General features: G+C 39.9%; 1 protein-coding gene across 1 annotated transcript in view; it reads left to right on the plus strand.

The window, feature by feature from the left end:
* The window catches only part of strada (STE20 related adaptor alpha), a 54,704-nt gene that overhangs the window by 17,648 nt on the left and 20,436 nt on the right, over positions 1–16,620 (plus strand). Inside the window, 7 exon segments of the mRNA XM_052038445.1 lie at positions 69–126; positions 7,315–7,343; positions 12,028–12,130; positions 14,114–14,154; positions 14,157–14,237; positions 15,029–15,137; positions 15,898–16,021. Of these exon segments, the coding sequence (XP_051894405.1) occupies positions 69–126; positions 7,315–7,343; positions 12,028–12,130; positions 14,114–14,154; positions 14,157–14,237; positions 15,029–15,137; positions 15,898–16,021 (545 nt within the window).

Raw genomic sequence — 16,620 nt, forward strand, 5'->3', positions numbered from 1 at the left:
GAGGTATATGGCAAAATGTTAATGGTAGTTCTCTTTTTCACTTTTTTTTTTGGAAATTGCTGGCCTAGCGGTGGGTGTCTGAAAAGCTGAGTGTCGAGAGCCTGCAGGACGTGGGACTGTTTGGTGGTAAGTCATTGTGCCATTGCTGTCAGACACAAATTTACATTTCAGAAAACTGAGGTAGGTTTGTCGAATCATACCCAAGGGATCAATAGCACTTTATTTGACTGCTTCTCTCTATCTTATCACTGTCTCCATCACTTTTTTCACATCTGTATTCTTAATGTTATTGTGCCATGATACATCCTTGCTAAGAGTTGGTTGGAGGTGAAGGTTCTGATGGTCCCTTCACTGGTGTTCTGAATGTGTCTGTTTTCACTTAAGAGGCTTGTTTCCCCTCTGATATGTTTGGCAAATGCATGGAACTAAATTAATTAATAAGATAATGCAACGTAGCCACCATCATCCAAAGGAAATGAATTAAAGGGACCAACGGTGTTCGTATCCCAAAGGTGGCTCTAGACATCATGACAAAATACTAGCATGCATGTTCTAACCCCATTGTGCCTAGACTAAAGTTCCCCATGGAGTTCCAACGCATTGTAATTTTTATTTTTCTTTATATGGGGTCAATATGGATACCATATCTTTGCACTCTGTGTGCATGCTGTTGATTCAGATGTTACTCAGTTAAGGTTGAAGTTACCATTTGTCTTTGTCTTTTGATGTTTAACTCTTAGTCTGTTGCAAATTAAACTTATCTATGCTAAAGTCCATTCAACAATTGTCACTGCCATCTTTTCACTTTTTAATAGCATTTTAGCCTTGCAGGCTGTCAGTACTGTAGCTCAATATTATATAGTTATATATAATAACCAGCATGAGCTTCCTTGCATGACATCCCTATTTCCATAACCCATTTGGCAAAGGAAAATTGACTTCATTGGTTTGACTCCTGTGAATTAAGCAGTATTTCATTTTCTTTATTCAGTTACATACTTGCAATTTTTTTCCTGGCTCTCCTGTAAGTCATAATCATTTGTGTCTGCATAAAGCTCTTGTACCAATTAGTGGAGCTGATGCTTTCCATATTTTTGTCAATTAACACTTGGCAATAGTCTTTGGTTGAGTATTATGTTGGTTGTATGATAGCGAATTCTAGAAAATGCTGGAATTTTGTAGCCAGGTGATCAATATCTGAAAGAGAATAGTTTGGATGCAAGTCTTTATTGTGACTGAAGGATTACAGTTCTCCGAACCTCTGAAAGCTTACAACATTTTCCGTATTTGGCTTCGGATTTTCATCATATTTATTTTGTTATTAAATAAACTAGCTGCTATACCCAGTGTTCTAAGAATTATGATGCTGGCAGTCATGATGCTTGCAGTTATTTCCATGCAATTGGGTTTTATAACACTTCCTGTAAGTGAAATTAAAATCTCACTTAAATATATAATTATTCTGTGAATAATATAATTAGGGGATTAAAATTATGTTGTTTAACTAAATTTACCAATTAAAAACATGCACACTGAAAATACAATGCGTAAATTTACTTAATTTCACTGTTGAAGTTCTTCAGAATGCATTGTATTTCATTATTTTGAATCTGAATAAAAAAAGTATGGATTATTTTTATCTCCAGCTCTGGAGCAACCAGCATGTAGCTGACCATGGGAAAAGTTTTGAGATTATGGCTAACAACTTTTAGTGGTTGACTTGCACCTTGTTAATGCTCATAGCAAAACTAAGTTGAACAGGGAACTGAAGTTGCTTGAATTGAAATCGTAGATCAGGTGGGATAATTGGTATCAGCAAATGCTTTCCCCTTTAGCATTACCAGTCATTATTGTAGCCTCAATTACATGTAGTAGTGATTTTTTAACTGATAATCTTGTACCGTTACATAATACTCATGAATCACAATTCCCTATTAGCATGATTGAAGCTTTTTTAAGTCAAGATTGTGATGGCACACCAGGTGGCAACAATTTAAAAATTCAACAGGAAAATGTATAACCTCATCAATGTCTGTCACATTGTCAATATATTTATATTGTACAGGTTGTCCAGGAAGCTTTAAAAGAAGATACTTTTGCATGGCCTGTATTGCATCATTTTTTTTTGGTGCTAAAATTGCTCTTTCATGCAAACATTGGTAACTCAAATAGTATTGAGTGACATTTGGGAAGACAGCTTGCATCGGATCATGAAGTGATGTAACAGTTTGACCCAAGCCGTTCATCAAAATTATTCCTGCTGAATCTTTGTGTTTAATTTCCACATTTCCTAATTTGAGTAAATTGGAAGCAAAATGGATCGCCTGTTAACTGTGTCCGTACATTGTTTTTTTAAATGTAATCATTTAACATTTTTTGAAACATAGGACTCTTTAATATAGGTTTTCAATTCATCTGCTTTAGTATCTTGTGGAATTACTGGTAGCGTTTGATGAAGATCTCCAGCTAACACTAAAGTAATACCTCCCATTTATTATCGTGGCTAAGATCTTGCAACACTGGACCTAATGCTTCAGTGAACCATTGTACATTCATCCCAGACAGTAAGTTTGCAATCTTTTAGAATTTTTTCCTTTGCAGTTCCCTGACCAATGTTACATGTTGGAGTCTCCACATTTGTCAAATCTAAAGGGAGTTTAAAAGATAAATATGCAGATTTCAATGGAGAAAATTAAAATTAGGCCCCCTTAGGGCTGTTAAGGGCCCCCAATGGGGTTTTTAGAAAAAACTAGGAGTGTAGTTCACATCCTCATGCTAAATCTAACTTGCATGCAAAATTCCAGATTTCTACGTTGTTTCATTACTGAGCTATGCACTGGACACACAGGCATTGTATTTTATTACACATCTTTAGATATGCTGATGCTACCTCAGGATTGAGAGCTTGTGGATTGTTGTGATGAGCTGCTGGCAATTTTTTCACATTACATAGAGCTGCTTACATCACCATTGGTTGCAAGAGGACAAGGAAATAAGGAGGGTGAAATGAGACTGTTGGAATTGCTCTCAAAAGGTTAATAAGTTGTTGGAGCTGCACTCCTGGTAGTATATCCATCACACTCCTGGCATGCCTTGAAGGTGGTGGAAAAGCTCTGGTGTTGAGAGGGGAGTCACTTACTGCAGGATACCCAGCCTCTGGTATGCTCCAGTAGTCATTATTGGTGTTTGGAGAAATCTGCATGACCTTGCACAAGAAACAAAGTAATCACGTAGGTTCAGCAAGTGATTGAAAATGCAAAAGGAATGCTTGCCTTTATTTAAAGTGGGATAGCGTATAATGTAAGCCTTTCTCCTTTGTTTTGGTGAGGCCACACTGAGAGCACTGAATACAGTTTTGGACTGTTTATTTAAGGAAATATGTATTTGCCATGGAAAGGTGTACTTTCCAAGGTGCAAAGAAACTTCAGTGGATTGATTTGAGGGATGAAGAACTGACTACGATTGAGAGGAATAGGCCTTTACTGTCAGGAGCTTAGAAAAATGTGAGATGATCTCATTGAAATGTAATAATTTTTGTTAAGAGGGTGAATATCATGATGTTTCTCCTGATGGTAGAGTCTAGAAGCAGGGGACAAAGTCTTTACTGACCAAGATGATTATAAGCCCACAGATTTCCACAGCTATCTTGACTGCATTTCCTCTCGCTCTGCTTCCTGTAAGGATTCAATTCCATTCTTCCAGTTTCCCTAGCTCTGTTATATCTGTTCTGATGATGAGACTTTGCACAAGAGTGTCTCTGAGATGTCTTCCTTTTTCATTAACTGTGGATTTCCTGATACCATAGTTGACGGGGTTCTCAATTGCTTTTCCTTTGCATCTCACACTTATATGTAACCCCTCTTTTACCAATTAGAGCAAGGCTAAGGTTTCCCCTCCCTCATCTTCCAACCCACCAGTGATAACTTCCACCTCCTGCAGTAAGATTCCACCACCAGGCATATGTTCCCCTACTGTCTACTTCCGGCATTACAAAGGGACCATTTTCATAACAACTCTCTGGTCCACTCTTCCATCTCCACTAGCAATTTCCCTTCTTACATCTCTCTTCATTTCAGTTATGGTAGATACAACACCTGTCCTTCTAGCTCTTCTCTTCTGATCATTCAGGGACTCAAACTGTCCTTCTGGGTGAAGCAGCAATTCACTTGCACTTCTCTCAATCTTGTGTACTGTGTTCATAGCTCACGATGGTCTCCTGTTCAATGGAGAAACCGAACACAATTTTGCAAAATTCCTTTGTTCAGTCTGCAAGGGTGACCCTGAGCTTCCAGTTACCTGTAACTTTAATTCTCGATCTCATTCCCACTCTGTGGTCTCCATGTCCTCCTACACTTTTCCAGCAAAGCCTATTGTAGACTCAGAGCAGCAGCTTGTCTTCCATCTGGCCAGTTCTAATTTAAAGTCATCCACCAGTAACATTAGTTCAGTTTTTCTCTCTTCATAGATGCTGTGTGATCTGCTGGGTATTCCAGAATTCTCTTTTGTTTCAGATGTCCAGTAGCTGTTATGTTCGGCCTCTGAGTTCTCTTTTGTTTTCTTCACCTCTAACTGCTGTCATTCGTTTATTAACTTCATAAGAAAATAACATATGAAGCAGGAGTAGGCAAATAAGCCCCTCGAGGCGACTCCACCATCCAATAAAATCATGGCTGACCTAATCTTGACCTCAGCGTAGCTTTGCTATTGTGATCCCATTCCCCTGACCCCCTGAAAGTTAAATGTATATCTGTCTGTACTTCCCAGGTTCTCTTGTGTAGAGAATTCTAAACGAGGGGATAAAGTTACGAGATAAGGGGCTGGTTATTTAAAAACAAGGTGCATAGAATTTTTTTTTCCCGCAGAGGCTGGTGAATCTCTGGACTTCTCTCCCACAGAAAGTTGTGGAAGCTGGATCGTTAAAAGTATTTAAGGTGAAGGTGGATAGGTTTTTGGAAGATCGAGAAATTGGAGGTTATGGGGAACTGTCCCAGAGGAGGACTATTGTAGATCAGCCATGATCATATTGAATGGCAGGGCAGGCTTGAGGGGCCAGGTAGCCTGCTTCTCATATTTTGTGGTGTTCTTCTTGGGAGAGAAGAAAATCCTCTTCCTCTTTGGACAGGCACTTAAATAGGCAAGGCATAGAATGGGATTAATGTAGATGGGCAGCAAGGTCAGCATGGATCGATGGGTGGGCAGAAGGGCCTGTTTCTTTGCTGTATATCTCTATGATCTTTGCCTGACATTATTCTGAAATTCGGCCCCTCAGTTCCAGATACCCCAATCAACACCCATCCTGTCAGTCCCCCTCAGAATCTTGTGTTTCCAGCAGATCACTCTAATTCTTCTATATACCAATGTTTATAGATGCAACCTGGACAACGTTCCTTTGTGTGTTAACCCTTTCATCCCTAGAATCAACCTACTAAACCATGTCTGCGTGCCTCTAGTGCAAGTATCTTCCTTTAAATATTAAGAGCAGAACTGTACACATCACCCCAAGTGTGGTCACGCCATTATCCTGTAAAGTTTGATTAAAACTTTGCTACTTTTATACTCCTTGCAGTTAGCTTTCCTAATTACTTGTACCTGTATGTACATGGATTCCCAGGTGCTTTTGCAACATACATGGTTTCATTCCATTTAAGTAACAATTTGCTTTTCTATTCTTCCTTCCAAAGTGGATAAACTCATAATTTCCCACTTTGCTCTCCATCTGCCAACTTCTTGCCCCCTCATCTATTTTTCATTGCAGACTCTTCGTGTCGTTCTCACAAATTACAACCCCCCCAGAGCCCCAGTCTTTATTATCATCAATGGATTGGGCTGTAAAGCATTTGGTCCCTTTATCCAAGTCTTCATTGTAGGTTGTAAATATCTGAAGCCCCTGAGCTCCACTAGTTACTGATGGCTAATCTGGAAACGACTCATTTATCCTGATGGCTGTCTTCTGTTGATATATTACCCCCAACCCTGCACGTTCCTTTGAGGTGACCATTTATGTGGCACCATATCATATGCCTTCTGGAAATCCAAATACACATGACGGCTAGACAGCTTTAAAAGTGTTGTATCACTGGGACAACCTTGGTCTCCACCTTATCGCAGAGATTTTCTGTGTTGTCTCCAACCCCTCCCACTCACCATTGACCTGAACAGTGGACTGTTTTCTCTGTCCACAGATGCTGCCTGACCTACTGAGTATTTCCAGCACTTCGTTTTTATTTCGACTTTCTTGCACTTGTTTTTTTTTCAAAAATCAACAAACTGATTAAAGATGTAATCTCAGGATAAGGAATCGACCACTTCAGACTGAGATGAGAAAGAATTTTTGTGTAAATCTTTGGAATCCCCTTAACACAGAGCTCTGAGTCCTGAGCCATTACGTACATTTGGGGCTTGGGTAGATTTTTGGGCTGAGGGGGATCAGGCAAGACAATAGAGTTGAGCCTCTGCGCACATCAGCCTTGATCTTAATGAATGATGGAGTAAGTACAAGGTGGCCTATGGCCTGCACCTTTTTCATAATTTTGCATGTCCCTGGAAACTAGCCACAGGTTTCTTTATATGTTGCCTTCACCAGGAGGTTTTGATACCTGTGGTTAAAGAGACTGATGTATGAAGTTGGGTGAGTATCACTGGGCATTTTCTTGACTGTCTCTGCCTTTCAAGTAACTCATTTATCATCCATAACTTCCAGCTCCTTTGCAGGTGGCTCTTTCTTGGCTACCACAATCATCTCTATTTCTGTGATCCTTGCTGTTTTGGGCTTTCCCCTCTCGTTCTTGTTTCTCTTTCATGAATGCTTATTGTAAAGCAATTCTTGTGTGCGATCCAAAATTGATACAAGTTTTTCTCTTCCCACATGTAATGTGATTTACTTTAGATGCACACTGCAGTTCTGTAGGTAATTCCTTTTATTGTTTTATCTAAATGATGTTTATACGTTATGGGAGAGAAGCATTGTGATGTTTTACAATGTATACTGTATTCCCCAATTCCTGTCATTTATAGGAAAATGCTCTAATTTGCATCGTTACAAAACTGTTCTGTAGTGGTGATCATGATATATTTTTTCTCATACAGACTGTAATGTGTATTTGAGTGAGAATGATATTTTAGTTTGCACCTAAATCTCATTCTTCAAATACTGTCATTGTCGCATAAAAGGCAGTTTTATTGCTCTGAGAAATCTATAATTGTGCCGCGTGGCCATGCCTTGGATTGATGTCAGCTATGGTCAGGTTTACCAGTCTCATTTGCTAGTTGTTTTGCCCCAATGCTAAAACTCAACTTCTAGTTTCTTTACTTCAGAGCGGCCTCGGGCGGAGTATCACAGGAAGGTGAGTAGTCATCACCAAGAGGCTGTCTTATTGTTGATTGCATGTGTACCTTTGTACAGTGTGCTATGTGACTCTGACTCCAAAAACCTGTGAAGTTTGACCTGCTGCATGTCAGACATTTGCCATAAAGCATTTTACTTTGCTGTTCACATTTCAAAGCAACTTCCTTTTTTGTTTCTGCATGGGGTAAGTTTGTTATATGTAGCACAAAAAAGTATTTAGCAACAATCTTAGTGCACAATGGCTAAAGTGTAAATAAAGTGAATTACAAGGATGATAGCTATAAAAAGGGCATTCAGCCCAACGCATGACCCTCCTTAGATTCCTTTTCATCTCGCACTATCCAGATGTCTTTATATTTGTCTAGCTTCCTCTCTAATGTTAGTTACCTCAGGCAGCCTGTGCAGTGGAAGTTGAATATTTTCACCACTCTAGCTAAGGAAATTTTTCCTGGATACCTCTCTGGATTTGTAAGGGGCTGATTGATTGTCTTGTACTTGCAGCCCCAGTTTTGGTCTCCTTGTAAGATTTGTCCACATCTACCCATTTAAACTACATTAGATTTGTGTATTTGGGATGCCACAGTTGCCTTTCTGGAGGAAAAAGACTTACCAGCTTGTTAGTTTTTTCTGATGCATTATCTCTCAGTTCTAGCTATCGTCCTTGTAATTCACGTTATTTACACTTTTTCCATTGTGCATTAAGGTTGTTGCTATAGGTTGTTTCCAGGCAGTTCATATCACAGTACTAACTTCACAATACAAATCCTGTAGATTTCAACAGTTATTTGTAAGGTATCGCATTTGTAAATTGGAAGAACAAAATCGATCACAGTGTCTCAACTAAGCAGCTAAAACCAAGAAAAAAGAATCTCTGGTCCCACTGTCTCAAATTCTGCCATATGTATGGAACATCTCATGAGTCATGATGATCATTCTCAGTGTTGGATTCCTTTACAAAGCTAACCTTCAGAATGCTTCTAAGTTCTGCGCAACAGCTGCATTTTTACACATTTCTAGGATTTATAGAGAATAAAACTGCAGATGTTGGAGATCTGAAATAAAACAAAATGCTAGAAGTATTCAGTAAGTCAGACAGCGTCTATGGAGAGAGAAACAGTCAACATTTGAAGTTGGAGACCCTTTGTCAGAACTGGGAAAGCAAGAAAACATATTTGTTTTAAGTTGCAAGAAGGTTGGATAGGACAAAGGGAATATTCCATGATGGGGCAAGGCCAGGGTTGCCATAGGATAGGTTATGGAAGGGAAGAGGTGAAAGGGCATGTGTTGCATGGGAAAGTGCTGTTGAGTAGGAGTGGTTGGTGCACCCTTCTTGGCTGACTGCAGACATTACCAACTGCGACCTGGTAACTGGCTTGAATAATGACATCCTGGCCTGCAACCTTCTCAGGAATGCCTGAGCAACCCTCAGTGCCCTGAGAACAGCACAGGGAAAATGTGGCCACCTGCTCCACAAGTGGAATATGAGGAGCAGCCCAAATTGAGACTGTGCCCACCAAGTTCAAACCAGTGCCGACACAGTGAACTCCTGCTCTGAGAGAGCCATTTCTGATGGAATCCCTACTATGCACACTGCTACACCTAAAGCTGTTGAATAGATTTCTAACTTTGATTTTGAAGTATGATTGTTCCCCAGCCATTAGAATATATTTAGTTCGGCTATCTACAGACAAAAGCTCTCTTTTGTGCCAAAACATTAGAAATTTGCCTCAGCTTCCTGTGAATATTTTTATTTCACACACTAACTACTGAATTAGACTTAGTTTGAATTTATTCTTATATTTATTGCCTTGCGCTAGGTCCCATAGAGCCTAATGCTCGGAGCATAGAGTCACACAGCATGGAAGCAGATCCTTCAGGCCATCATGTCCATGTCAGCCAAATACCTATCTATGCTAATCCTATTTTCCAGCACTTGGCCCATACCTTCTATGTTTTGCCAATTCAAGTGCTCAGATAGATACTCAGATGTTCTGAGAGTATCTGCTTCCACTACCTCTTCTGCCAGTGCATTCCAGTTTCCAACCACTTGGGTGAAAAAAATTCCTCCTCCAAAATTCCTACCCCTTACCTTAAACCAGGCCCTCTGGTTTCTGAAACCTCTGCTAGGGGAACATTTCCTTCCTGTTGATCTCCTTCTCTGCCAATCAGAATTTTGTCAGGACACCCCTATCCTTCAGCCTCCCACGTTCCATACCATAACCTTCCTGCTCTCATAGTCTATGCCATGGCTAATGAGGCAAGCGACCAAGTGCCTGTGATTTTAATTTTTTTTATTCTCTTTTTAAAACTCTTAACTGTAGGCGCAGGCTAGTTTCAGTGTTTCCTTCAAAAGATGGCTGCCTGTGGTGCAGCACACCTTGTTAGCACTGGATTCATGGCACTGTGCTGAGCTGGAGATGAGCACCACTTACTGAGCCAAACTGTATTTAGACAACAAATATTACTTTTCACTTAAATTTTTAATCCATGGGTGGGGGCAGTGGAGGAAGTGCTTAATTTTAAGAAGTGCTCTAAAAGTGACTGGTATCTTGATATTTCACTTCAGTCACTCCTTGATAGGCCTGCTCACTGTACACCGCCTGTGCTGGTGACATTGCTGAGTCTTCTGTTCCTGTGTTGCTTGATACCGTTAATCTATACCAAGCCCTTGCTGTGATTAGTTGCCCGGCTTTTCCATAGTGTGAGTCGATTGCTAACATTACTGAGTCCATAGTAAACTCCTTTGCAACCCGTGCATGGATGGTGTTTGCTTGTTCCCTTGCTTTAGCTTCTTTATAATGATGGAAATTTGTTACTTACCTGTGATGAAGTATGCTCTTTCATACTTTGAGTTAAATATGATCTACTGTGCTGCAGAGAGGTAGGCTTAGAAGCAAGGGATTCTCTCAGAGGAAGTGATGATTCTGAGGGGCAGTGGTCTTGTACCTGTGCTTGCTCACCTAGTTGCTGGGTTCAACAGATCATCTGCCTGTCAGGACAAAAAAAGGATGAAATGACATATTTTGGGGGGGTTAACACAATGAAAGGACTTGATAGAGTAGATAGAGATGCTGTTTTGTCAAACTGTGATTTAATCCTCTCATTTAGCGGATGATCCTTTGATGTAAGGAATCAAACTACTTTACTGATCGCTGTCTGATGAATGGAAAGCAAGAACTGATGATGACTAGAAACCAGCTAAAACTACAGCTTTCACCAAAATACTGATCCTGTGGAGTACATCTGGGAGTGGCAAAATCCATAGGTCTTTCAGAGATGGGCTTTAGGGGGGTTTCAAAGGGTAAAATTCAATAGATATCTTTTTATATATCCCAGGGAGCAGGCTGATGCACTGTACATGGGAAAACATAGGAAATGGAACAGAAAAAAACCACTCACCCTGCATGCCTGCTCTACTGTTCAATGAGATCATGGATGATCTTTTTACCCTCCCAGCACCAGTTTCCTGCATTGATCCCATCCATATACCTTCATATCCAAAAAACTGCTGAGATTATATATGAATGTTGAGTGTAGCTTGAACCCATTGCCTGCAAGGCGAATGTGAATCCACTGGCTGACAATTTGGTGTGGTAGAAGTTGAAAGGAGATTGAAGAAGTGTGTCAAATGTGATGTGCTTTATATGGCTAAAATATATAAAAATGGTTAATGAAGAGCAGAGTTGAAACGGAGGAAGATGTATGTATTGGGGTTCAAGGAGGAGGTGAGTTTAAGAGATTGGCTTAGAGCAAAGAGCAACAAAAAGGGATGGAGGAAGAGGAGGCAACTGGAATTTGCTTGAATTTTGTGGTTAGTTTTGGAGATGAGAAGGGTGTGGGTTAGGGAGGCTAGTGGATATGGTTTGTATGATAAGGCCTGATCTTGCATGGTGATTGTTTTCCAAATGGCAGTTCATTCTTAAAAGCGTGTGCTGGCCACATAATTAGATGAATTAGTACATGAGCAATAAAGAGGGTGGGAGAAGGTAGCTTGTGAAGTAGAAAATTTATGTGACTGAAGGAAAATTATTTAAAATAAATTGATCCTTAATCTGGAGACTGTATTCATTAATCTTCTGTTATCAGTACACAATTACACAACATAAATCCTGCCTTGTACCCTTATTACATACCAAATGGAATAATTGTGCAGGACTTTGGAGCTGTGCACCTCTGGGTGGCCCTGGCATTTATCACTTGGATCCAATTGTAAGATCCACTGAATTTAAAAAAAGTCCACTTGTACCATTAAACATTGATATTAAAAGGAGAACTAGAGAACTTGAGGAATGCAAAGATCATTAGGTCCAGAAAACATGAACCTTTCATGGAAATCAACCTACTAATGTCTCACCATAAACCTCAGTTCCTTCCTTCTCCAAAACCTGTCTAATTATATCGTCTGTCCTCATGTCTTTGTTCAATAATGCATTGTATGAAATATTTGCCTTTGTGGCTCACTGTCCACAGATGGGTTCTTTCTCAGCTCCATCCATTAACATTTAGAATCATTCAGTATTATAGCACAACTTTGTCTTAGATTGCTAAAGTTACTCAACAATTTGAAGAGAATTGGAGCTGTCCAGCTGAGTTGAATATACTGTAAGCCAACCTCATTTGCAATCTGATTTGAATTCACCAGTCAGTGGCACTACTGATGCTCTATTTCTTTTCTCCCTTAGACAGATGAACACTCATCGGAAAATATTGTGCCTCCCCAGAACTGGGACACCATGAGCACCTTCCCAGCAGACAGTAGTTCTTATGAGCTGCTGACTGCAATAGGTAATTTATGTGTGTGCGTGAGGAAGACAAAGAAATCAGCAGATTTACTGCAAATTATTTAACAGCGTTCATTCAAAAAGTGTGACATTCGCTGGGCTTAACCTTGGGATACAACCCATTGAAAGGAATGCTCACTGGCAGCATACAGATGCTCCATTTCAGAGTTTTAAGTCAAAGTCTACAAGCTCTTAAAGCTCATGGGTGTACAGCTCCAGTAAATAGACTCAGTGCATCCTTGCCCGATAATGGACCAAATGTGGACAATAAACAGCTATCATTAACTTCTCGACAACATGAGGATCAATAAAGTCCACCAGATTTCCAAAACATCGAGTTATCTGTGCAGGGGGGAACAGAGTTAATGTTTAAGGTCAGTGAATGTCACCAAAATCTCCCTTTTATTTATTGACATTTATTATCCATCTCTAAACCTGAGTATGTGGTGGGAAGAACATAGAACAAATTCTCCCTCTGTTACATGGGATTATTTTATAAACTTGTATTTTTCTAATATATACCAGCTCTCCCACCCAAGAATTTGACATTCTTTCTTCTGCTATAAATAGTGCCTGATGTTTAGGACTTAAGTTTTGTTTGGATATAATTTTTCCGTGGTCTTTTTATTTTATTGGCATTCAGCATAATGGCTAAATTTTGGTTATTTTAAAAACTTGACTCAAGAAATTCATCAATTTTTTAGCCTCTACATGCAGTGGATTGAGAACTTTCCCAAACAATGTTACTGGATGGAATTGTTTTGTGCACCATGTTTTTATGGTGACAATATTCTCCCATTTTCCTCACCACGTAACATAAATGATATGCTTGCATCTGGATCGGGATGCATCTCAGAGTTTTCATCAAGGGTAACTGCTATTTTTTTATATTGGTTTTTATATTTGCTGTGTGTTGCAAATCATTTACAAAAAACCCATGAGAGATGCATGCTGTAAAACTAGTGCACATGTGATAGAGTTCTCATTACAGGGGTTTTTTGGACAACAGCTCACCAGGTGATCCATCCACTTGATTCAACTTGTTTCCCAGTTCCATTTTCCCAACAAATTAGTCCAGCTGACTTGATCTTCCAGTGGTAAAAGGCTCATGATGTCCCAGGCATAAATTTTAACTGATGGCCCTGTCAGTAAAATCAAAAATCTAACTAAAATAGTTACAGCAAATGTTGGAATACCAACTAAATACATTTAACTGTTCAGTCTGCAGTCTGTGAAGTCCTTGTGAATTAATACAAAGGTTCTCTGGATCAAGTGCTTATTCAGAGGAATCTGCAGCAAAGGTGAATCTCAGACACTTTTCTGCATCATCTGCACTTGATCACAACTGAAGTATAGGCCAACATTAAAAGGAGAAGAGGTTTTTCAAGAATTGCTGCCAGTGGAACAGCTTTAAGTAAAATCTCTCTCATTCTATTAAAGCACTTGTTAACCTTGAGGGGCAGTGTCTCAAAGCATTTCCCTTGGTGAAGTGTTGTGAAGGGGATTGACTTAAGGCATTTATGACAGCAAGAGTCTACAAAAAGCAATTGGGTAAATGTCCAGTTAATTTATCTTCTATATTTGAAGGAGAAATCCTAACCCATGCACCAGAAAAAAAAATCCTACCCAAAACATTGTCATACAATTGATAACATCTGCTGCTACAGGCAGATAGACCCATAGCTTGATTTATCTCTAACTTCCTTGTAACTGGAGTAGAGAGGTAGCTTAGGTTGTGTATTTAAGTTTTGGATAGGCCTTGAACCTTGATGATTTGGTTGTTGAGATGATGACGAACTAACCCAAGGTCATCCATGGCATGAAATCTTAGGAAAACCAAAATGCCCATCTGTAGAACATCTGTACAAACACAGCAAAGCGTGATGTTGAATTTGATGGTTGTTGTGAAGCAAAAGCACTGATGATTCTGCACCATCTCTGCTTTAATTGTGGAGTTTTTAAAAAATAAAATGTCTTTCTCGCCCAGGTAAAGGGTTTGATGACATCATGGACTGTAACCTTGGGAAGATATAAACCGAACTGGCCAGCAGGTGGCTGTTCGGAGAATTAACTTGGACAACTGCACCAATGAGATGCTTGCTTTATTACAGGTAAGGTCTGGTTAGTGAAATATGGAAACCTGGACTCTGGAAGTGTGACATGTGTTGTGCTGTTGGATTTCAGAGGACTATGAGCAGTGTTTTACATTGCTGTACTTGCAGTAGGGTTTTGAAAAATGGATTTGGCATAACTTGAAAGGTTGCGTCTTTCACCCTTTGGTAAGATTGATAACAAGGGCTGTCTGCCAGGGCTTGCAACTCTTTCCATTTTGGAGAAGGACTGACTCATAGTAACTGTCTTCCCCCAACTCTTGGGTACAGACCACTTGAATGGTAATATGTAGTGTATTTAAATCTGTAGAGGGCAGGGGCTAGGTGAATTATTAGGAATTTAAGTTTTAAGGAAAAATGAGGTGTTTGAATTTGCTTCCTTTGGAAAGTGGTGACTTTAAAAAGGCAAAAGTCATTTTTTCAAGATCGTGACCAAACAAAACATTCCACACAAATTGTAATCTATGATGAAGGATTCAAATACCAGGATCGCAGGCAAGGAAGCCAAGAATGTGCGATGGCATATGAAGGCATGAGCAATTAACTTTTGGAAAATGGGTTAATGTGAAAGGCCCATAGAAACATTTCCTGAAATGTATCCTGTAGAATCACCCATGGAACTGCAGATAGGAATTCACAGCTGCATCATCTAGGGCTCTGAATCATAATTCAACCCACATTTCATATTCATAGAGTAAGTACTCAGTTTACTGGATACTCTTGCCTCTGTTAACTCATTAGCTGCTAAAGCATATTGTCTGGGTGACCTAAGTGTGATTTCTTTTCACTAGGGTGAGCTCCACATTTCCAAGTTGTTTCATCACCCCAATATATTGCCATATAAAGCCACACTGATAGCCAACAATGAAGTGTGGATAGTGACGCCATTCATGGCCTATGGTAAGTTTGGCATATCTGTCCTGTGCATCATTGTAGTTTTGAAGTCATGTTTACATTTTCACTTGTTGCTGAGTCCTTTCCCCTCCATTACTTGTAACGATTGTGTAATGTTGACATTATTGACTACTATGCTACTGCAACCTTGGAGCCTTATCTGACTCTGAGATGAGTTTGTCACTCGGCCACTTGTTTGCACCTCTCTGCCATCACCTGACTCCAGTGCACTTCCTAGCCATCGTCTTGTCTTCTCTCTCCCATTAACCCGAGGTCATCCAAAACTCAGCCACCCATGCCCTAACCTGCGTGTTCCATTCACTCAACAACCTATGCTTGCTGGCCTACATTTGCTCCTGCTTTGCCATCCTTATTTTCACATTCCTTTGTGGCTTCACCTTTCTATCTGTGTGACCTCCTCCAGGTGTATCATGCCATGGTTCCTTCAATTCTTGCCCATTAAGTATCCTCAATTTTAGTCCCACCACTGACATTTGCATCTTCAGTTGATGCATCCCAGACCAGAATTCCCTCCATACCCCTCTGACTTTCCTTTATTCAAAAAAAAAACCCTCTTCTTTGAACTTTTTGTCATCCGTCTTAATACTTCTTTGTGACTCGGTATCAAATTTTGTTTGATAATGCTACTGCTCCTGTATAAACACCAGTTTCAGACTAGCTGTTCTGACAGATTTTCATCCCTGTTGTGCATGGATCAATTCCATTTTAAATGGCTTTTAATTATTTTATGTGGTCTAATTGCCAGGTTCTGCTAAAGATCTGATGAACACACATTTTACGGATGGTCTGAATGAGCCCACGATTGCCTACATCCTGCAAGGGGTGCTAAAGGCCTTGGTTTACATTCATAGAATGGGATATGTGCACAGGTAATATACTGTGGCTCAGCCCACAAGCAAAATGAGTTGACTGAATCTTACTTTTGAAAATGTGTTTGTGGATCATCGTTTAAACAAACTGTAGCAGACAAACTCATTCTAGGTAAAAGTGGTATTAAACATTGCAAAGAATGAAATGGGCTGAAACTGTTTGTTTCAAGCTGCTTGATCCCATACCTTCAACAAATCACCCTTAAATTTCCTGGTCTGGTAGAAATGGCTTCTTTATTAATAGTCTTTCTTCATATGTATGTTTCCAAATTCCTGGCAATAGCCCAGTCCATCTGCAAGGCCCAGAACTGCACAGTGTGAGTTCTTATAAAGATATTAAAGAAACCATTTAATGGTTATAAAGATATTAAAATGCACATTTAATGGTTTTATTCACTTGAGCTGCTGCTTGTCTTGCGCCTAGATCCACGAATCATTGCACCTCACCAAGCTTCCCATATTCAGTTTTCCACCTGAGCTGGCATCCTTCCCTCTGGAGTGTCGAGCACCTGTACCCCTCCACCACTGGTGGTGAAACTGTGAGCATTTCCTCCCAACACCCAGTCACCTTGGTGACTCTCTATCCATTTTAACGCTCA

The sequence above is a fragment of the Pristis pectinata genome, chromosome 25 (assembly GCF_009764475.1).
Source record: "Pristis pectinata isolate sPriPec2 chromosome 25, sPriPec2.1.pri, whole genome shotgun sequence".
Taxonomy (NCBI): Eukaryota; Metazoa; Chordata; class Chondrichthyes; order Rhinopristiformes; family Pristidae; genus Pristis; species Pristis pectinata.